The sequence below is a fragment of the Lithobates pipiens genome, unplaced genomic scaffold (assembly GCF_037356315.1).
Source record: "Lithobates pipiens isolate NorthernLeopardFrog02 unplaced genomic scaffold, aLitPip1_a1.2 Scaffold_25, whole genome shotgun sequence".
NCBI classification, from domain to species: Eukaryota; Metazoa; Chordata; class Amphibia; order Anura; family Ranidae; genus Lithobates; species Lithobates pipiens.
This window is the reverse complement of record NW_027507787.1, coordinates 236,535,180-236,557,996: the sequence shown is the minus strand read 5'-3', so window position 1 is coordinate 236,557,996 and position 22,817 is coordinate 236,535,180. Positions and strand designations below refer to the sequence as shown.

The 22,817-nt window shown below is 47.8% G+C and overlaps 1 protein-coding gene across 1 annotated transcript in view; it reads left to right on the top strand.

Moving 5' to 3' along the window:
- Positions 1-22,393, top strand: part of LOC143929839 (prominin-1-like) — a 148,929-nt gene extending 126,536 nt beyond the window's left edge. Inside the window, exons 14-22 of the mRNA XM_077453814.1 lie at positions 527-603; positions 2,340-2,424; positions 4,815-4,961; positions 14,948-15,010; positions 15,950-16,051; positions 17,170-17,223; positions 20,318-20,398; positions 21,998-22,066; positions 22,286-22,393. Coding sequence (XP_077309940.1) covers positions 527-603; positions 2,340-2,424; positions 4,815-4,961; positions 14,948-15,010; positions 15,950-16,051; positions 17,170-17,223; positions 20,318-20,398; positions 21,998-22,066; positions 22,286-22,393 — 786 coding nt within the window. The remainder of the gene's footprint in view (positions 1-526; positions 604-2,339; positions 2,425-4,814; positions 4,962-14,947; positions 15,011-15,949; positions 16,052-17,169; positions 17,224-20,317; positions 20,399-21,997; positions 22,067-22,285) is intronic.
- The last annotated feature ends 424 nt before the right edge of the window (positions 22,394-22,817 follow it).

Sequence of the window (22,817 nt, the reverse complement as noted above, 5' to 3'; positions counted from 1 at the left end):
AGGGATAAAAGGTTGAGAAAGCCTGGCTTAGATGTTGAATTTTAAAAGCAGCGGCAAGCCTGCTCATCTCACAGGTTTGATATTCTGACAGAAGTCCGCTGCTTTTAAAATTCAACATCTAACCAGTCAGACGGAGTCCTAAGTCCTGTATTTCACTATATAAACTCACTTTACTGTTAAAAATAAGTGTAAAATGTAAAGCTCCGGTGGGTGTAACAACATGTCTGCTTTCCCCCTTCTCAGTGTATCCTTACTGTGGAGGAGTGTGGGGTGTAACAAGATGGCGGTGACAAAACGTCACTTCCATTACACATTGTGACGGGTCGCCGAATCTGACGAAACACCGGCGTCACATATATATGTGATGTCACAAAAGTGGGCTTTTTTCCCAGGCCCCCTCATGTATGCGCACCCTCGTTTGTGCTGAAAGCATGCCCCACACCAATGAAAACTAAAAAATGTCTGGGTAATGGAGGGGGAATACAGGCTGGTACTTAAGTGGTTAATGATTCTGTTTTTCCTACAGGTTGTGGATGACAGTGTGAATATCACCAAACTGCTGAATATAAGTGATGTTAACCTGAGTATTGCCAACATCTACAGGTAAGCAACTTTTTGTAACACTGGTGGCTGGTGGAGAAGTGCCCTCTTAGACTGGTGGCTGGTGGAGAAGTGCCCTCTTAGACTGGTGGCTGGTGGAGAAGTGCCCCCTTAGACTGGTGGCTGGTGGAGAAGTGCCCCCTTAGACTGGTGGCGAAGTGCCCCCTTAGACTGGTGGCTGGTGGAGAAGTGCCCCCTTAGACTGGTGGCTGGTGGAGAAGTGCCCCCTTAGACTGGTGGCTGGTGGAGAAGTGCCCCCTTAGACTGGTGGCTGGTGGAGAAGTGCCCCCTTAGACTGGTGGCTGGTGGAGAAGTGCCCCCTTAGACTGGTGGCTGGTGGAGAAGTGCCCCCTTAGACTGGCGGCTGGTGGAGAAGTGCCCCCTTAGACTGGCGGCTGGTGGAGAAGTGCCCCCTTAGACTGGCGGCTAGTGGAGAAGTGCCCCCTTAGACTGGCGGCTGGTGGAGAAGTGCCCCCTTAGACTGGCGGCTGGTGGAGAAGTGCCCCCTTAGACTGGCGGCTGGTGGAGAAGTGCCCCCTTAGACTGGCGGCTGGTGGAGAAGTGCCCCCTTAGACTGGCGGCTGGTGGAGAAGTGCCCCCTTAGACTGGCGGCTGGTGGAGAAGTGCCCCCTTAGACTGGCGGCTGGTGGAGAAGTGCCCCCTTAGACTGGCGGCTGGTGGAGAAGTGCCCCCTTAGACTGGCGGCTGGTGGAGAAGTGCCCCCTTAGACTGGCGGCTGGTGGAGAAGTGCCCCCTTAGACTGGTGGCTGGTGGAGAAGTGCCCCCTTAGACTGGTGGAGAAGTGCCCCCTTAGACTGGTGGAGAAGTGCCCCCTTAGACTGGTGGAGAAGTGCCCCCTTAGACTGGTGGAGAAGTGCCCCCTTAGACTGGTGGAGAAGTGCCCCCTTAGTCTGGTGGAGAAGTGCCCCCTTAGTCTGGTGGAGAAGTGCCCCCTTAGTCTGGTGGAGAAGTGCCCCCTTAGTCTGGTGGAGAAGTGCCCCTTAGACTGGTGTAAGCGAGTGAGCGTAGTATTTTCTCCAGCAGCAGGGTTGCGATTCTGACATTAGCCCTAGGGCACATTTATAAGGTACAGCTGTGCTGGGAGCCAATCATATGACCTGTCCAAGTCATGTGACCTATTCTAGAGTGTTCTTTCTGCAATCTGATGCAAAGGTCACTTTGAGTCCAGCGGGAAGCGGTTCCTCCTCTCTATGGAGAGCCGTTCCTCTAGGAGGACCTTAAAGTGTAACTCTAGGCAAATGTTTCTTTGGTTTTGGGTAGACTGAGGAAGGACTAGGCCCTCTGTCAAGTAGGCCGTTGTTGTCTTTGTCTCCATTGTGGAGATTCACACTCTCAATTTGTACTGCTGGCCATTGTCACCAAGAATAAAAAGAGGGAACATCCAAAATGTTATAGTTGTCCCCAGAAAAAAGATAAAAAAGGTGAAGGTAAATCTACCTATGAGCCAAGGTGTATGTTTCCTATGCTCCCCGACTCCACCTAGTGTCCATAATGGGCTACTGCCCATAGTAAAACATTTGTTTTTTTCAAAATTCACGCAGAATGAATGGACGAATAGCTAAGTAATATTTTTTATAAATGGACCATAAGTGTCCAGTTGCCGGTCAGCCTTGGTAAAAAACACCAATCAAATATGAAGCCACCCAGTCAAGATTCTAGGTTGCATCTTGGAACCAGATCTTACAGTGTATGGGAACTTGTGTTTTTTTGTGTTGCAGTGACTGTGAGAACAATACCTCCCTGTGGACCACACTGGACCTCGGCTCAAAGGTCAACCTGGATGAAATCCTCAATATCAGTCAGGTTGGTGCTGATCCTCAATATCAGTCAGGTTGGTGCTGAATTATAATGGCTCCCTGTTGCCACACAGTACAATTGTTTTAAGGAGGGTTTTTCATATAATTTGTTGGATTTAAAGTGGACCTTCACCCTTATTTTGCACATTTTCTAATATTTTTTATTACCCCTCCTTTGACTAAATTGAATTTTTTTTTTTTTTTTCATTTGTTAAATCCCTTTCTTGCTGTGACCGTCTCTGTACTCTGAGTGTAGCCTGTACTACCCACTGCCCCTCCTGGCATATGAGACAAAATTGGATTCAGATTTTTCTGGGGGGGGGGGGGGGGATTCACTGAAACTCTTTCTGGGCACACTGGCTCCGGTTTGGCAGCACTCCAGAAAACCGGAGTAGGAAGGTGCAGGTGTCCCTCCAACCTGTAGGTGGCACTGTGCCTTTGTTACGGGAGGAGATTGGGGGAATTCCAACAGGGAAGACAATTGTGTGATTGCATGCTGAGATCTTAGGCGGCCATCTTGACAAGGGACCGGGTATATAGGGTGACATTCATACCCCAGGTACAATCCACATAGTTGCCAACATTCTCAAAAGAAATGTAGTCACGCTTTATTTTTCTGTAGGCGGAGTATTCTTTTAATCAGGGGTGGGCATTCATTTGTAAGCGTGGTCTAGCAGGAGTAAAAAAATGTGGTATGCAAAGCCTTGGAGAGATGGAGAAGGGGGGTTTAAATGAGTGAGCAGAGTTGGGGGGGGGGGGGGGTGGAGAAGAGGGAGGGTGAGCAGAGTTTGGGAGAGGGGTGGGGGATGGAGAAGAAGTTAGGTGAGCAGAGTTGGGACGGGGGGGGGGGGGGGGGGGTGGGTGAAGAAGAGGGGAGGTGATCAGAGTTGGAGGGTGGGGTAGAGTTCGGTCACGTCATCACATAGTACAGTCCCAACAATCATTGCGTGGCACGGTGCCGTCACGTCATCATGTGGCACGGTGCCGTCACGTCATCATGTCGCACGGTCCCATCACGTCACACAGTCCCGTCATGTCATCCCGTAGCACAGTCCCCTCGTGTCATCCCGTAGCACAGTCCCCTCGCGTCATCCCGTAGCACAGTCCCCTCACGTCATCCCGTAGCACAGTCCCCTCACGTCATCCCGTAGCACAGTCCCCTTGCGTCATCCCGTAGCACAGTCCCCTCGCGTCATCCCATAGCACAGTCCCCTCGCGTCATCCCGTAGCACAGTCCCCTCGCGTCATCCCGTAGCACAGTCCCCTCGCGTCATCCCGTAGCACAGTCCCCTCGCGTCATCCCGTAGCACAGTCCCCTTGCGTCATCCCGTAGCACAGTCCCCTCGCGTCATCCCATAGCACAGTCCCCTCGCGTCATCCCGTAGCACAGTCCCCTCGCGTCATCCCGTAGCACAGTCCCCTCACGTCATCACGTAGCACAGTCCCCTCACGTCATCACGTAGCACAGTCCCCTCACGTCATCACGTAGCACAGTCCCCTCACGTCATCACGTAGCACAGTCCCCTCACGTCATCACGTAGCACAGTCCCCTCACGTCATCCTGTAGCACGGTCCCCTCACGTCATCACGTAGCACGGTCCTCTCACGTCATCTCGTAGCACGGTCCCCTCACGTCATCCCGTAGCACGGTCCCCTCACGTCATCCCGTAGCACGGTCCCCTCACGTCATCCCGTAGCACGGTCCCCTCGCGTCATCCCGTAGCACAGTCCCCTCGCGTCATCCCGTAGCACAGTCCCCTCGCGTCATCCCGTAGCACAGTCCCCTCGCGTCATCCCGTAGCACAGTCCCCTCGCGTCATCCCGTAGCACAGTCCCCTCGCGTCATCCCATAGCACAGTCCCCTCACGTCATCATGTAGCACAGTCCCCTCGCGTCATCCCGTAGCACAGTCCCCTCACGTCATCCCGTAGCACAGTCCCCTCACGTCATCCCGTAGCACAGTCCCCGTCACGTCATCCCGTAGCACAGTCCCCGTCACGTCATCCCGTAGCACAGTCCCCGTCACGTCATCATGTAGCACAGTCCCCTCATCAGGTAGCACAGTCCGTCACATCAATTGGCTGCTGCAATGGAGTGCCAACAATCACTGGGCTGTGTGAGCCTATGGGTGATGGCATGGCTCCCAGAATTCAGAGAGATTGTCGAGTGCTCCCTGAGCCGGAGCTACAGGATCACATGCAAACCAGTGTGGGTTAAAGATAGGTAAGTACACACACGGTTATAAACAGATGGGATAGGTAGTAGGAGGGGGAAGGAACATTTTTAGGAATAGTTAGACTTGGGATTTTCTTTCACTTTAGGCATGAAAAAGTTCATTTCATTAGTTCAGACATAGAAAGAACTTTCATTTGGATCTTTTTTTTTTTTAACCCATAGTACACCAGTTCTGTTGATTCGACGCTGAAAAACACAAACATCAACGTAAACAACATTACCTTCATGGACAGCAACCAGAAGAACATGGTGTCCAATGTGGCCAATTCAGGCATAAATACCCTGGACTTCGACAACATCAAACAACAGGTATGGAAACCGGGGGGGGAACCTGTGCCAACATTGCTGTTTGGCTTCCAGTATCAGTTTGCTGAACATTGTGAACGGATCCTGAACATCATGTGTGGGATTTGAATTGGTCGTTACAGAGCCGTGGTACACTCAGGTTCAATGTTGCTTTTGTCATGCGTTGTTCTGCTTTTATGACTTCTACAGATCGGTATAATTCCATCTCACCCGCCTCCCAAACTGATCTTATAGGAATATATGAGTGCAGAGATGTGGGTGGAACCGCGTCCCTAAAACAAGACATTTTTCTAACTATAGAGAGTGCACATGGGGCTTTTTATAGTTGGGGCAAAAAAAAACGAATGTCCTCATTACATTATACATCTTTTATACCATATTATGTTAAAAGCAAGGTGCAAGGTGCAAAGGACAAATAACCATGCACTGAGAAGATAAAGATTATAAACAAGTACTGATATTAATCTTGACGTGTTTCGTCAGGTAGTTTTCACTTCTTCAGGCGCCAAATATATCTATAGAGAGATCATATCATTAGAATAAATAATGGTAAAACAAATGCATACCCATTTCCGAGGCACTTGGCAAGGCATTGAGAAGATAAAACAATATAAACCAGACTTTCTCAACCTTTTCAAAATGGAGGAACCCTTGAAATAACCTTTTGGTCTCAGGGAACCCCTGTTAAAAATGGCTGTATCTTAAACTCATGATACATTGGTGTGATGGTCAGTGGTAGCCCTTGTACACACGGTCGGAGATTCCGACGGAATGTGTCCGATCGGACCGTTTTGTCGGATATTCCGACTGTGTGTGGTCTGCATCGGACTGTTTCCGTCGGAGTATCTGACGGACCAAGTTTTCCAACTTGTTGGTAAAATTTTCTGACAAAATGCTCCGATCGGACATACTCCGATCATGTGTAGAGAATTCCAATCGGACAAAGTGTCACGCATGCTCAGATCAAATTCCTACACCAAAGCTATTGGCTACTAGCCTGAACGTAGTCCCGTCGTAACGAAATAACGTCATCACATCGGATTTTCCGACAACTTTGTCCGACCGTGTGTATGCAACAGTTTCGGACAAAATCCGTCGGACAAAATCTGACGGATTTGGTTGTCGGAATCTCCGACCGTGTGTACAAGGGCGTAGAGTGTTCCTTACATCTGTGGTCTGAAGAATTTCCCCCTACAGATAGCTAAAAAGATCATTGGTGTCAGTAGGAACTTATCTTAGAGGCAAAAATTGGTCATTGATCAAGGAACCTCTAGCAACCATTGGAGGAATCCTAGGGTTCCACGGAACCCTGATTGAGAAACCCTGATATAAACATTGGTGTATGTTAGACATGTGCCATTCGTTTTGTACACTATCCAACAAAATAGCTGTGTTAAAGAGGAAGTAAACCCTGATGGGTTTACTTCCTCTTTTTTTCCCTGCAAAGGTAAAGCATAATGGACTACTATGCATCGCATAGTAGCTCATTATGTGTCACTTACCTGACACAGGAGCCAGCGAAGTCGCCGCTGTCCCCTGTAGTCCGCCGCATCCATCTTGCTGGTGGCGTCTCGCAGCTCCGCCGAATGACAGCGGCGAAGCCGCGATGACGTCACTCCCGCGCATGCGCACGGGAGTCGCGTCTCGCAGCTCCGCCGCTGCCATTCGGCAAAGCCGCGATGACGTCACTCCCGCGCATGCGCACGGGAGTCGACAAATTAGGCATCTCCATTCTTGGACTTGCCGCGTTTAGTGCGCCTGCGCGCCGCTGTCTACGGCGCATGCGCCGTAGACAGCGGTGCCCATTTTCGGGCAAATATCTCCTAAACCATATAGGTTTAGGAGATATTGCTTGGACCTACAGGTAAGCCTTAATCTAGGCTTACCTGTAGGTCAAAGTGGTTTGAAAGGGTTTACTTCCTCTTTAACCCAAAACTACTCAACTGAAGACACACTCCACTCCCTTAACACAGCATTATTACAGACAGCAGACATAGTCGCACCAACACGCAGAGCACCCACCCGCAAAAACATTTTGGGCTGGTTCAATGACTTGCATCACGAAAAAAAGAACGCAGAAGAGCTAAAGGAGCATGGAGAAGGAACCCAACAATGGAAAACCACACAAATTACAAATCACTCACCACAAGATAACACAGAGCCATCTTCATAGCAAAAAATAAAAAATAAGAAAATTTCTCCAAAACCATCTCAAAAGCCATAAACCGCCCTTGAGCGCTCTTCAAAATAGTCGCCCCGACTCCTCAAAATCTGGGATGACACCCTCGAAGCAGCAGATAAAGGAGAATCGTGTCTCCTGGTGCTGCTGGACCTCAGTGCAATGTTCGACACAGTAGACCGCAAAAACCCCGCTCGCTTGTCTCATAGAAGTAGCTGGAGTTGCAGACTTCCGACTTACCCTGGTTCACATCCTTCCTAGAAAACCGATTACCGAAAGTGAAACTAGGAACGTTCACTTCGGAAGCATGAAAAATTACATGCAGAGTCCCTCAAGGTTCACCCCTGTCGCCCGTGCTCCTTAACATCTATCTCCGTCCGCTACTCGAAATCTTCAGCAACCAGGATCTATTTTATCACTGCTACGCGGATGACACCCAACTCTACTTATGCATCACCAACAAAAAAGACCAAGACCAGGCACTGGAAAACTGTCTCTCATTGATCGACAATTGGATGACGGAGAGCTCCCTTAAACGCAACCGATCCAAAACAGAACTCCTCTTCCTCCACGCAAACCCAAAAAAAAAAAAACCCTGGCACAATGTCCTCACCACTCACCATCCTCAGACAACCCATCACCCCCAGCACTAAAGCCAAAAGCCTCGGAGTCATCTTTGACTCAAACATGACGATGGATGCACAAATAGGATCTGTAGTCAGTGGATCCCACTACCACCTTCGCCTACTGCACAGACTCGTCCCCTTCATCCTGGAAGGAGATACAGTAGCAGTAGTTGGAACAATCATCAATTCCCGACTCGACTACGTAAATTCCCTCTACCTAGGACTTCCAAAATACCAAATTTCATGTCTACAAAACCGTCCAGAACACAGCAGCCAGACTGGTAACTGAAAAAAAAAAAAAATATGGGAAGCAATCACCCCGTCCCTGAGGACCTTCCATTGGCTAGCCATGAAGGATCGAGTTACATTCAAGACCCTTTGCCCTACTCACAAATGTACACAAGGAAAAGACCTCTGCGACAAAATAAAGCACTACACCCCAGGTCGCACTCTCCGGTCAACTAACCAGAACCTCCTCCACATCCTCAAGACCCGTTATAAATTAAAAGGCGACCGAAGGTTCGCAGTCCAAGGATCACGGCTATCGAACGCTCTACCGGCGGACACGCGCTCGTAAGAAAACTATCTGGCCTTCAGGAAGAAGCTCAAGACCCATCTCTTCTGAAAACCCAGACGCAAACTGGCGGCAAAAGCTCCCTGAGGCGATTTAGCATATGTAGCGCTATATAAGTTATTCATTCATTCATTCGTTCTGCATCTAAATTCAGAAGAATTTTAGGTTATTCGGAGATTCGGATGTATCCAAATTCCTGAATTCCTGAATTTTGTAAAAAAAATCCTTTTGTTTCGTTTCTTTATTTTCTAACGAATTCCACATTTTCAGAGAGATCCAAATTCAGTGTGAAGAATAGCTGGTTGTTAATAGGGATGAGCTTCGTGTTTGAGTCGAACGTACGTTCGACTCGAACATTGGCTGTTCGGCCGTTCGGCGAATTCCGAACGTTTGGGCCGTTCGCGTCAAAATTCGAGTGACGCGCGCGCGGACCACAATGCACTGCGGTGGCGCAGTGCATTGCTGCCCCATGATTGGCCAAGCATGCACTGTGACCCCGCATGCTTGGCCAATCGCAGCGCCGGCAGCGAGGAGAGCCATGATTGGCCACAGGCATCCTGCCTGTGGCCAATCATAGCTCAGGCTGTGTAGTGCACGCCCCACACTATATAAGGCCGCCTTTGAGGCGGCCTCGTGTAGTGTGTTACTTAGCATCTGAAGCAGTGGGTGTTCTGTGTACCTTCAACACAGTACACACCAATCGTTTTTGGCTGATTTCCTATCTTGCTGCTGTGTAGTGGTTGTTGTCTGTGCCCTGACCGCAGTATACACCACTATATTCACCTCACCTATATAGCTAGTGATCTAGCTTTAACCACTTAACAACTGCCCATTGCCGATTAACGGCTTCAGGGGGGTTGTTTAACTCTGAGAGGCCGTTAATTAACGGCCTCCCAGAATTCTGCTCTCGCGTGCCCCGAGGTGTGCGCACTCGAGAGCATCCGTGACCGCCGGGTCGCATCACGGATCACGGTAAACGGCCGCTCATAGCGGCCGTTTACCACGTGATTGCTCCGTCAAATGACGGAGTGATCACTTGGAAACAAACCGGCGTCATGTTATGACGCCTGTTCCTCTGTACCGATCGGTACAGCGGAGGGGAAAGAGCAGTGCCCACATCGCTGCTCACCGAATTTAACCCCTCAATTCCCTGCCAATACTCTGCAATACCAGTGCATACTCTGCAGTACCCTGCCATTACTCTGCAGTACCCCGCCATTACTCTGCAGTGCAGTACCCTGCCATTACTCTGCAGTGCAGTACCCTGCCATTACTCTGCAGTACCCCCCATTACTCTGCAGTAACCCCCATTACTCTGCAGTACCCCCCCAATACTCTGCAGTACCCGCCATTACTCTGCAGTACCCGCCATTACTCTGCAGTACCCCCAATACTCTGCAGTACCCTGCTATTACTCTGTAGTACCCTGCCAATACCCCGCCAATACTCTGTAATACCCTGCCATAAATTGCCATACCCAGCCATACTCAGAGATACCCAGCCATACTCGGTGATACCCTGAAATACCCAGCCATAGACGCCCCCCACCCCTCACCGCCCTCCGGTGCTTCTACCAACTCGCCAGTACGATCAAAGCCAGAATCTTTTTTTTATTTTTTATTTCAGGCTTCCCAGCCTAGAGGTGAGATGTGGGGTCATATTGACCCCCCAGATTTCACTGTAAAGAGGACCTGTCACCCCATATTCCTATTACAAGGGATGTTTACTTGTAATAGGAATAAAAGTGATCAAAAATATATTTTTGGGGAAAAAAATGTCAAACTAAAATAAATAAAGTAAAATGAACAATAAAAAAATAAAATAAAAATTAAAGCGCCCATGTCCCCATGTGCTCGCATGTGCCACACATGTGAGGTATCGCCGAGAATGTTAGAGCGAGAGCAATAATTCTAGTCCTAGACCTCCTCTGCAACTCAAAACATGTAACCAGTAAAAAAAAAATTAAAGCGTCGCCTATGGGGATTTTTTAAGTAGCGACGTTTGGCGCCATTCCACGGGCATGTGCAATTTTGAAGAGTGACATGTTTGATATCTATTTACTCAGCATAACTTCATCTTTCACTTTATGCAAACATTGGGCTAACAAGTGGTTAATAATAGAGCTTGCAGTCAGTAGTGTTAGGAGATAGTGCGTGCTGTCTGTGTGCTCTGTACCCAGTACATACCGCTATAATATAGGGCAGGCCCCTACTTTCAAACATCCAACTTACAAACATCTCCTACTTGCAAACGCAAGGAGACAGCAGCAAGTGAGATGAAAAAAGATGGACGACAAAACAAATTATACAGGGGTGATAACCCTTCCCTATGTTTTCCAAAAAGCTTAAAGATAGTTTTTTTGACTGGAGCTACACTTTAAAAATGTACCGGTTGAAAATGACAAACAGATTCAACTTAACACAACAAACCTACACAGTCCCTGTCTTGTTTGCACCGCCTGTATACTGCTGTTCTGAGTATATAGGGCCTGGGGGCCACACGCATTTCCTTTTTTTAATATGGGTACGGGGTTCCCCTTAATATGCGTACAAGACCCAAATAGGCTGGTAATGGGCAGGGAGGGCTACCCATGCCATGTTTCTCAATGATTTTCAACCATATTGCAGGAACCAGATATAACATTAAAACCGCAAGCAGTTTTAAATGGTGTTATTTCCGTTTAATGTCATTTTGTGCAGGGACTGTTCTAAACACGGGAAACACGTGGCACTTCACAGGCATACTACAAACACCCCCCAGGCACCATATTTAAAGGAATATTTCACTTTTTTTTTTTTTCACTTTAATCGTCATTAAAATCAGTGCTCCCGCCAAAACGGCAGTTTTTAAAACTTTTTTTTGCAGTGACCCATGTCCCCTGAGGCAGGAGGCAGGTCCCCAAACCCTTTTTAGGACACTATCTTGCATATTAGCCGTTAAAATTAGCACTTTCCAATTCGAACGTTCGAGTCCCATAGACTTCAATGGGGTTCTAACGTTCGTACCGAACGCGGGGGTCGTTCGCAAGTTCTGGTGCGAACCGAACCGGGGGGTGTTCGGCTCATCCCTAGTTGTTAAGCAGCGGGCGCGGGAAGCTGGCCGCCACGTCCTTAAAGAGGGATTTCACCTGCAAAAAAAAATATTAAAAGCCAGCAGCTATAAATACTACAGCTGCTGACTTTTAATAAATAGACACTCACCTGTCCCGGGGTCCAGCGATGTCGGCAGCCGAGACCGATCGATCGCTCGGGTCTCGGCTGCTGCCGCCGCCATTCTAGATGAGGGAATTGGGAAGTGAAGCATTGCAGCTTCACTTCCCGGTTCCCTACTTGCGCATGCGTGAGTCGTGCAGCGCACTAGAAGTGGTCCGCGCTGTCTCTGGGACCCGTGTGTGTCCCAGCAGACAGCGCGGTGGGACAGTAAATGGCATAGACTCCCGTGGGAGTCTATGCCCGGAAGTGGGTGCAAATACCTGTCTTACACAGATATCTGCACCCCCCCTCCCCCCTGAAAGGTGCCAGATGTGACACCGGAGGGGGGGAGGGTTCCGATGAGCGGAAGTTCCACTTTAGGGTGGAACCCCGCTTTAACAACCGATGACTCAGCTGTCAGCAGGTTTCCCAACTAATAGCTGAATGCAAACAAAAGAATGCCAGTGTCCTATCACATTGTGTCCCCCATCGGATAATGTCCGCTGTGTACTGCGCATGTGCAGTACACAGGACACACAGATTCCGAAAATAGCTGAAGATGAACGGCGCCTGCGCCGTGAGTCCAGGTTCTAGCCCCACCATCCAAGTGGACATAGAGTTGTAATAAAAAGAGCCGAGCGCGGCGAGCGAGGCCGAGCCCGAAGCGCGGCGAGCGAAGCGTGGCGAGCGAAGCGAGCCTGGCAGGGGCTCTCTAATATCGGCAGCCCCATGTCCACTTGGATGGGGGGGCGAGCACCTCCACTCACGGTGCAGGCACCGTTCATCTTCGGAGATTTTTCGAATCTCTTTCTGGTCCATACTGCTCAAGCGCTGCGCCTGCGCAGTATGGGGCGGACACTATCCGATGGACTGACGCTATATGCCAGAACACCGGCAATCCATACCAAGCCCTTATGCGAACATGCAGTCAAGTTCCTCCACCCCAAACTCACTCATCCATGTCTTTATGGACCTTGCTTTGTGCACTGGTGTGCAGTCATGATGGAACAAAGTTGGGAGCATGAAGATGTCCAAAATGTCTTGGTATGCTGACACCTCGAGAGTTCCCTTCACTGGAACTAAGGGTCCAACCCCTAAAAAAAACAACCCCCCCACACCATAATCCCCCCCTCCACCAAATGGTTTGGACCAATGCACAAAGGTTCATAAAGACGTGGATAAGCGAGTTTGGGGTGGATGAACTTGTCTAGCCTGCACCTCACCCCAATAGAACACCTTTGGGATGAATTGGAGCGGAGACTGCGAGCCAGGTCTTCTCATACAACATCAGTGCCTGACCTCACAAATGCGCTTCTGGAAGAATGGGCAAACATTCCCATAGACACACTCCTAAACCTTGTGGACGGCCTTCCCAGAAGAGTTGAAGCTGTTATAGCTGCAAAGGGCGGGACAACTCAATATTGAACCCTACGGGCTAAGACTGGCATGCCATTAAAGTTCATGTGCGTGTAAAGGCAGGCGTCCCAATAATTTTGACAATATAGTGTATAAAAGATGAGGTTGCGTCGCGTAAATTGATATCAAACATGTCAAGCTTTAAAATTGCGAATGCCTGTGAAATCATTATTGTAGAACTATGGCCTCCGTATTGCACTCTGCCTACCCTGCATCACTCAGAGTGAGGTTTGAGATGAAGTAACTCAAATAGGATCAAGAAAAATGGTAACCAGTAGCGGCCTGTCCATAGGGGGCTCATTACTCTGATTGTCCCTAACAACCCCGAGCAGTACATGGGTGGTCCCATCATCTTAAACAGGATGCACAAACTGCGATAACAGATTATCATTCCCATGGCACCCCTACTGGAGGCTCTGAGGATGTCCTAAACCGGGGGAAATAACCATGCATCTATATTATATATTTTCCCGGGGGAAATATGGGAAATAACCATGTAATGAAGACTGTATACGTAGTTATTAGCAGATAATATAAACAAGGAAAAGTGGGGTTTAAGTTGATATCATATAGAAATATCTATACTGTATATAATGACATGCAATAAATATATATCACATGTGCTGGTCAGTACAGAGTTTGCTTTTTTCACATAGAACTGAAAGATATGCTACTCTGGAATTGGATGGGTCAACTGATCTTCCCAGCTGAAAATTACAAATCAGTGCCATTTTTCAGTTTGTTTACGCCGATCTGTGAGGCTGCGCTATATACCCTGATCTGTGAGGCTGCGCTATATACCCTGATCTGTGAGGCTGCGCTATATACCCTGATCTGTGAGGCTGCGCTATATACCCTGATCTGTGAGGCTGCGCTATATACCCTGATCTGTGAGGCTGCGCTATATACCCTGATCTGTGAGGCTGCGCTATATACCCTGATCTGTGAGGCTGCGCTATATACCCTGATCTGTGAGGCTGCGCTATATACCCTGATCTGTGAGGCTGCGTTATATACCCTGATCTGTGAGGCTGCGTTATATACCCTGATCTGTGAGGCTGCGCTATATACCCTGATCTGTGAGGCTGCGCTATATACCCTGATCTGTGAGGCTGCGCTATATACCCTGATCTGTGAGGCTGCGCTATATACCCTGATCTGTGAGGCTGCGCGGTATATACCCTGATCTGTGAGGCTGCGCTATATACCCTGATCTGTGAGGCTGCGCTATATACCCTGATCTGTGAGGCTGCGCTATATACCCTGATCTGTGAGGCTGCGCTATATACCCTGATCTGTGAGGCTGCGTTATATACCCTGATCTGTGAGGCTGCGCTATATACCCTGATCTGTGAGGCTGCGCTATATACCCTGATCTGTGAGGCTGCGCTATATACCATGGTCTGTGAGGCTGCTCTATATACCCTGATCTGTGAGGTTGCGCTATATACCATGATCTGTGAGGCTGCGCTTTATACCCTGATCTGTGAGGCTGCGCTATATACCCTGATCTGTGAGGCTGCGCTATATACCCTGATCTGTGAGGCTGCGCTATATACCCTGATCTGTGAGGTTGCGCTATATACCCTGATCTGTGAGGTCGCGCTATATACCCTGATCTGTGAGGTTGCGCTATATACCCTGATCTGTGAGGCTGCGCTATATACCCTGATCTGTGAGGCTGCGCTATATACCCTGATCTGTGAGGCTGCGCTATATACCCTGATCTGTGAGGCTGCGCTATACACTCTGTCCTGTGATGCTGAGCTATACACTCTGTCCTGTGATGCTGGGGCTGTATACTCTGTCCTGTGATGCTGGGGCTGTATACTCCTGAAACTATGGGTGGAAGCAAGTGGCATACAGGGGACGGAATGGGTGGATTCTATAAGGGGTGGGGCTTATGAGAAGTGGGAATGGTAAAAAAGGAAGGGCGGGGTCTGGCGCCCCCCATCCTAAAACTTCACCAGCCACCACTGATGGTAACAAAATATTTTTTTCAGATGACCAAAGGAATTACGAAGACGAATCTGACAGCATATGCCATTCGACTGGACAACGTCGCTGTGAGTCAGTTCTCTAGAACAGTGCTTCTCAATCAGTGTGATTGGGGGGGGGGAGTCTGATGTGATGGATGGACTTGTGTATAGGGGATCTCTGATCTATAGGGGCTTTGATATGATGGGGGGGGGCTCTATTGTGAAGGGGAGTCTCTGATGTAATGGGGGACTTTGTCATGTATAGGGAGCCTCTGCAGTTTAAGGGGCTTTGATATGATGGGGGAGGGCTCTATTGTGAAGGGGGGTCTCTGATGTGATGGGGGACTCTGTCATGTATAGGGCCTGTTGGGGGGTACTTGACTGGGGTTCAGAACCACTGCCCTATGCCAGCTCCTACAGACCTGGCTATGTCACCCAGAAACACATCTCCCAAGAGCCCTTTCCCTTCTCACAATGTATGTGCAGGCTCTTGGGAGTCAAGGAAGCAGAATTGTTTTTCCAGGAAATAAATTATTCTATAGGTGTAGAACAGAGGGGGCGGGGGATAGGCGAAGTTCTGTAGGCCAGTGGGCGGGGCTGACAACGCTGCCTCTGCTGGACTGAAATGGCAAAAGCAGCATTGTCAGCCCCGCCCACCGGCCTACAGAACTCCGCCTATCCCCCCATCTCTGTCCTCTTCTACATCCCATAAAATCATTTCTTTCTTGGAGAAACAATGGCTCCAACAGGAAGTCAGACACCCACTGGATTTCTGGCAGGTCAGCCGGTATTTTTCCTGTTCTCGCAACATCTTTAAAAGATGGCTTTTCACAGAAATCCGCCGCCAAGCTGACAGCGTCTGCGATCCTGATTTAACCCCTCGTCTGCCATGCCGTTTATAAACATACCTTGGTAGACAAGCCGTTGGAGGCAACTAGAAGCGTCAATGTCCCTTTAAGACGTTATTCAGTATCACAATATTATAATACAGATTATTGTTTCTTTATTTATTTTTTTGTGTAACAGAACGGTCTTCCTGCCGGCGATACAAAAACGAATCTGACCAACCAAGCTAAAGCTCTACGGGCTATCCAGGCCTCCATCGACGCCAATCTCCTCCCACAAGTCGTAAGTCTTTTATTAGTGAATCCATAACGGTTCTTCATCAGGGATCTTCTGAAGTTCTGAATCATCAAAGGAACTTGGTAAATTGTGTGTGGGGGAGGGGGGACATTTATGAAAAAGCCCCGAAGGCGGGGTGAAAGTATGTATAATCCGATCTCTCCTGCTATTTAGACCTTTTTTCACAGCACAGCTATGATATATATATATAAAATTATTATTATTTTTTTTTTTAAATCCAGATCAACTGTGGGTATAATATAGGGTATATGGGATTGTATGATATTTTTTATTTTTATTTTTTATGGTTGAACTAGATGTCTTTTTTTCAATCTAACTATGTAACTAATTAAAGCTCCATACAGAGCACAAAAAAAAGTCCCAAGTACACCGAATGTTGACGCGTTTCAACCCGAAAGTCTTTAGTCATAGCCACATATATTGGCAAACTTTTCGTTTTTGGATATTTATCTACGGATGGTTATTATGGGAAATAATTCCACTTAGGAGTTTATTTATAATATTATTTATAAAACATTCAGAAGCAAAAATATCATATAATATTATGTTTTTTTTCAACTTGACTAACTATGTAAAAATATTAGAAGCGTTCATACAAGCTGAACAAAATGTCACCATAATTTTTTTTATTTTTTTTTTAGGAGATTCATGCCTGTATGATCAGCTGACCGAAACATCACCATAATTTTCTAAGAGATTCATCCCTGTATCATCAGCTCCATCTAGTGGCCAAAATGCTGTACAGTTTTCTGAAATAACTTGATGAGAAAACTATACCGCTCCATCTAGTGGCCAAAAGGTGGTATCGCTTTCTCATTGAGTTATTTTTCAGAAAACTGTACAGCATTTTGGCCGGGATGAATCTCTTAGAAAAATTATGATGATGTTTCGGTCGGCTTTCACAAATGCTTCTGACATTCGTGCAAGGAATGTTCTATAAACAGTTCCCGTAGTATTCAGATTAAAATAAAAAAAAATGAACTCTATTATAGCCTGTATGGTATTCCCAGAGTGTTGTACAGATTTTCATCCTGTTGTCTGTAGAGGATATTTCCGGCTGTAGAGAGATTTTTGTATCAATAACTTATGTTTGTATCTTTCAGAAAAGTCTTAATACCAGTATCATCAATCTCCAAGCCTTAACTACAAATTTGCCGGGTAAGGAAAACATTTTCTGAGAGAGACATGGTGGCTGCCAAAGCTACTTCCAATTTTAAAAATGCCAGTTTTCTGGCTGTCATGGTTAAGGGCCGTGTTAAAGTTGCATTTTGCATTCCCATATTAAATTACAGGCTTCACAACAACAATATTTTGGGGGATTTAAGGGGTCTATGTATAAAACGTTTGTTGTGCAGATGTGACAAACAGGGCTTTTTTCACAGAGAATTGGAGTATTCCATGTCACGCCCTGTCTACGCCCTTACCCACCTCCAAGCACTGTCCCTTGTCTCCGCCCCATACCCACCTCCAAGCACTGTCCCTTGTCTCCGCCCCATACCCACCTCCAAGCACTGTCCCTTGTCTCCGCCCCCATACCCACCTCCAAGCACTGTCCCTTGTCTCCGCCCCATACCCACCTCCAAGCACTGTCCCTTGTCTCCGCCCCATACCCACCTCCAAGCACTGTCCCTTGTCTCCGCCCCCTAACCCACCTCCAAGCACTGTCCTTGTCTCCGCCCCATACCCACCTCCAAGCACTGTCCCTTGTCTCCGCCCCATACCCACCTCCAAGCACTGTCCCTTGTCTCCGCCCCATACCCACCTCCAAGCACTGTCCCTTGTCTCCGCCCCATACCCACCCCAAGCACTATCCCTTGTCTCTGCCCCATACCCACCTCCAAGCACTATCCCTTGTCTCCGCCCCATACCCACCTCCAAGCACTATCCCTTGTCTCCGCCCCATACCCACCTCCAAGCACTGTCCCTTGTCTCCGCCCCATACCCACCTCCAAGCACTGTCCCTTGTCTCCGCCCCCATACCCACCTCCAAGCACTGTCCCTTGTCTCCGCCCCATACCCACCTCCAAGCACTGTCCCTTGTCTCCCCCATACCCACCTCCAAGCACTGTCCCTTGTCTCCGCCCCATACCCACCTCCAAGCACTGTCCCTTGTCTCCGCCCCATACCCACCTCCAAGCACTGTCCCTTGTCTCCGTCCCATACCCACCTCCAAGCACTGTCCCTTGTCTCCGCCCCATACCCACCTCCAAGCACTGTCCCTTGTCTCCGCCCCATACCCACCTCCAAGCACTGTCCCTTGTCTCCGCCCCATACCCACCTCCAAGCACTGTCCCTTGTCTCCGCCCCATACCCACCCCCAAGCACTATCCCTTGTCTCTGCCCCATACCCACCTCCAAGCACTGTCCCTTGTCTCCGCCCCATACCCACCTCCAAGCACTGTCCCTTGTCTCCGCCCCATACCCACCCCCAAGCACTATCCCTTGTCTCTGCCCCATACCCACCTCCAAGCACTATCCCTTGTCTCCGCCCCATACCCACCTCCAAGCACTATCCCTTGTCTCCGCCCCATACCCACCTCCAAGCACTGTCCCTTGTCTCCGCCCCATACCCACCTCCAAGCACTGTCCCTTGTCTCCGCCCCATACCCACCTCCAAGCACTGTCCCTTGTCTCCGCCCCATACCCACCTCCAAGCACTGTCCCTTGTCTCCGCCCCATACCCACCTCCAAGCACTGTCCCTTGTCTCCGCCCCCATACCACCTCCAAGCACTGTCCCTTGTCTCCGCCCCATACCCACCTCCAAGCACTGTCCCTTGTCTCCGCCCCATACCCACCTCCAAGCACTGTCCCTTGTCTCCGCCCCATACCCACCTTCAAGCACCGTTCCTTATTTCCCCCCCCTACCCACCTCCAAGCACTGTCCCTTGTCTCCTACCCACTTCAAAGCACTGCCCCTTGTTTCCAACCCCTACCCACCTCTCAAGCACCATCCCTTGTCTCCTCCACCTACCCACCTCCAAGCACCATTTCTTGTTTCCACCCACTACCCACCTCCAAGCACCATGCCTTGTCTCTGCCCACCTCCAAGCACCATCCCTTGTCTCTGCCCACCTCCAAGCACCATCCCTTGTCTCTGCCCACCTCCAAGCACCATCCCTTGTCTCCTCCCCATAACCACCTCCAAGCAGCGCCCCTTGTTTCTACCTCCTAACCATCTCCAAGAACCATCCCCTGTCTCTGCCGCCTACCCACCTCCAAGCACCGTCCCTTGTCTCCGCTCCCTACCCACCTCCCAAGCACCGTCCCTTGTCTCCGCTCCCTACCCACCTCCAAGCACCGCCCCTTGTCTTCACCCCATACCAGCCTCCAAGCACCGTCTCTTGTCTCCGCCCCCTACCCACCTCCAAGCACCGTCCCTTGTTTCAACCCCATAAATAGACTTACTACACTATTTCCAATATGGTCTCCACCCATAGTTTCTCCATTTCCATATAAGTCTATGAGAATGCAAAACCCACTTGAAGCTGGCCGGAAGAAGGATAACAGTATCTGTCAAAGTGATGCTGACGGCACAACCCAACACAGGTGCCCCCCCCCCCCCCCCCCCCCCAGCCACTGCTATATTTGTTAGCTCCATCTTGTGGCCAAAATGCAGCATAATTTTCTGAAATACCTTAATGAGGAAATATATTGCATTTTGGCCACTAGATGGCACTGATAAACATAACATTTATTATATTACAAGGAATATGGGGACAATTCGCCCAGCCTGCACGAAATGTGGGGGACATGTGTCCAACTAATGTTTTATAAATAGACCCACTACGCAATTTCCAATATGGGCTCCATCCCCTACAAGTCTATGAGGATGCAAAACCCACATGAAACTGGTCGGAAGGAGGTCAGTAGTACCTTTAAAAGTGCACAAGCCAAAGCCCGCCAACACAGGTCCTTACCCCTCCCTCCCCCAGCATTTGAAAAGAGAAGTAGCAGACTGATGAGCTCACCTCTCTGCTCTCTGCTCCAGCATGCTCCCTGTTAGCACATAAGCACTGCAGCACAACCGATAGGCTCCTTGTGCAGCTTCTCCCTCTCCCAGTCTGAGCTCTGTGGTTGTGGTGTGGCCCCTATTGACTTGAATGGGCGATGCCGCCTGTTAGCTGGGTTTAAATTGGCCATCAAGCAAGGGGGGAGGGGCTCTGTGACAATATATTTGTGTTCATTATATATTCAGGGATAACCTTATTCCTTTATTCACATTTTGTCAATTTTTTCTGTCTCACATACAGAACTCTCTGAATGCCGCTCTCATAGCTATCAATGCCACTCAGAACTACGTGGACACTCAAGTGGTTTCAATAGTGAAGAATGTGAGTCTTTATAATGGGGGGATGGATACAGGACATGTACACATGGCTGCAAATGGCCGTACGGCGCGCACTATGGGAGTTTTTTTCTCTGTTGGGAGTGACAGATGCAGCATACAGTCACCACGAGTCAGCCCCTACAAGTCAATGACAGGCTGCGGCGGTATGCATAGATATGCAAATCTACATTCCTCCTCAGCCTGCGTTCAACCCTATGACTTGTTAAGACCCCCAATCACCTGCTGGTGGCACTGTGCTTCCCAGAGTGGAAGGTTGTAGTTCCGGTGTCCACTAGCCGGTGTCCCCCAGCAGCCAGCAATTTCTAGTAATCAGTCTTCACCTGATGCTGGGAGGGTATATAGGTCCTCCTTTCTTATCACACCGCAGTGCAATAGCAGAGGAGGACCTATATACCCTCCCAACAGCCAGCATTAGGTAGAGACTGATTACTAGAAACAGCTGACTGCTGGGAGACACCCGCTGGTGGACACTGGAGCTACAACTTTCCACTGTAATAGCAGAGAAGGATCTATATACCTTCCCAGCAGCCAGCATAAGGTGGAGACCAATTAGAATTCTGCTCTATTATAATCTTTTCTATTATTTTCTGTTCTATTACTTTATTTTAAATTCTATTTTTTTCTATTCTGTTATTCTATTCTTTTCAATTCTGCTTTATTCTATTCTATTATTTTTGAATTTCGGAAGACAGCTATATTCTTTCTATTTTATTCCATTCTATTTTTTTTTCTATTTTTTTTTATATTCTATTCTATTTTAGGCTATTCTTTAATTTTCTGTTCTGGTTTATTCTATTTTATTATCCGTTCTGTTTTATTCTATTCTTGTTTTTTTTTTTCAATTCTATTCTGTTCCATTCTTTTTGATTTTTGGAAGAGGGCTATATTCTATTCTATTCTGTTCTATTTTATTTTTTTCTATTCCAGTGCTTTCTATTCTGTTCTATTTTATTGTATTATTTCCTATTCTAATTATTTATCTATTATATTTTTTTTATTTTCTGTTTTATTCTATTCTTCTCCATTCTATTCTTTTTTGCATTTCACATTTTGGAAGATGCCTATATTCTTTTTATTTTACTCTGTTCTATTTTTTTCTGTTCTGTTTTATTATTTTCTATTCTTTTCTATTCTATTCTGTTTCATTCTATTTTGTTCTATTTTATTTTATTTTCTATTCTATAAAGCAGTCCAAGTAGGAATTATCATCTTATTTCACTTTACTGTATTTTTTGCAATGTGTTTCCATTTTGAATTTACATTTATTTTCAAATTCGAATCATTTGTTTAGTTTATTTCGGATTCGTTGAAAATCTTTTTACTATTGTGATTTCGGAATTCGAATACATCCGAATCGCCACATTACAAATCAAAATTTGGATGAAATTTTTGTTATGAAATGAATTGCACGTGTCGGTTCACGGCATGCCTGGAATGCGACTCTTTTGGGAAACTGTTGAATTGAAAGGTTTACTTCCACTTTAAGTCTATAAAAAAACAAAATTGTTAGAATATTTATTTGTTATTTACCTGTAAAAGTATTTTCATGCAGTCTGACTCTGAATTCTCCATTTTCTAACAGGAGACATTGGCGTATCTGAATGGAATATTGGGCTATTTTGAGGCTTACATCAGCTGGACAAAGAATATGGTGAGTGTCGGTGACAATTAAACTAACAGAAGGTGGCCGTCCTGTGACATCATACTATAAGCTGATCATAAGTCATCAATTATGACATCATACTGTGCGTTCATCAATTATGACACCATACTATAAGCTGAATTTCAGGCAAGTGGCTAAACACACGCAGGAAATCCATATACAGGAGCTCTTTTACCTCCCACGTGATCTGTATTTCTGTCCATCCAGTTCTCAGATATACACAGCCCTGCCACACAATACAGACCTGGCAGGGGCCTTGACCTGTCCCTGCTGGACCCCTTCACTTTTATTTACCACCCGTTTACTGGACAGTGAAACAAAGCAGCAGCTCATCTCTGTCACTCTGCTCTCTCCTCCTATCCGCATGCGCCCCATGCTGATTGGCTCCTTGTGCTGCTTCCCCCCTCCCCTTTTCTCACTCCTGCTGTACTGCTAGAGGCTAGTGCCAGGTCAATCTCAAGGACAGATAAATACATTTGGTTTTCAGCCCACATTTTTGAGATGCTTAGCTCATTCTGCTCTTGTGATGTTAAGATGAGCCATACCTGTGCAATTCTTGGGGGGAGGGGGGGCAGACTGCTATAATCACATGACCTCGGTGTTGTAATTTCATTGATGCATTGCAGGACATTGCTAGGACTGCCTGATCTTCAGTCCTAAGCTTTAGAGCAGAGGTCTCCGAACTTTCTAAAAAAAAAAGGGCCAGGTTACTGTCTTTCAGACTTTATGAGGGCCGGAC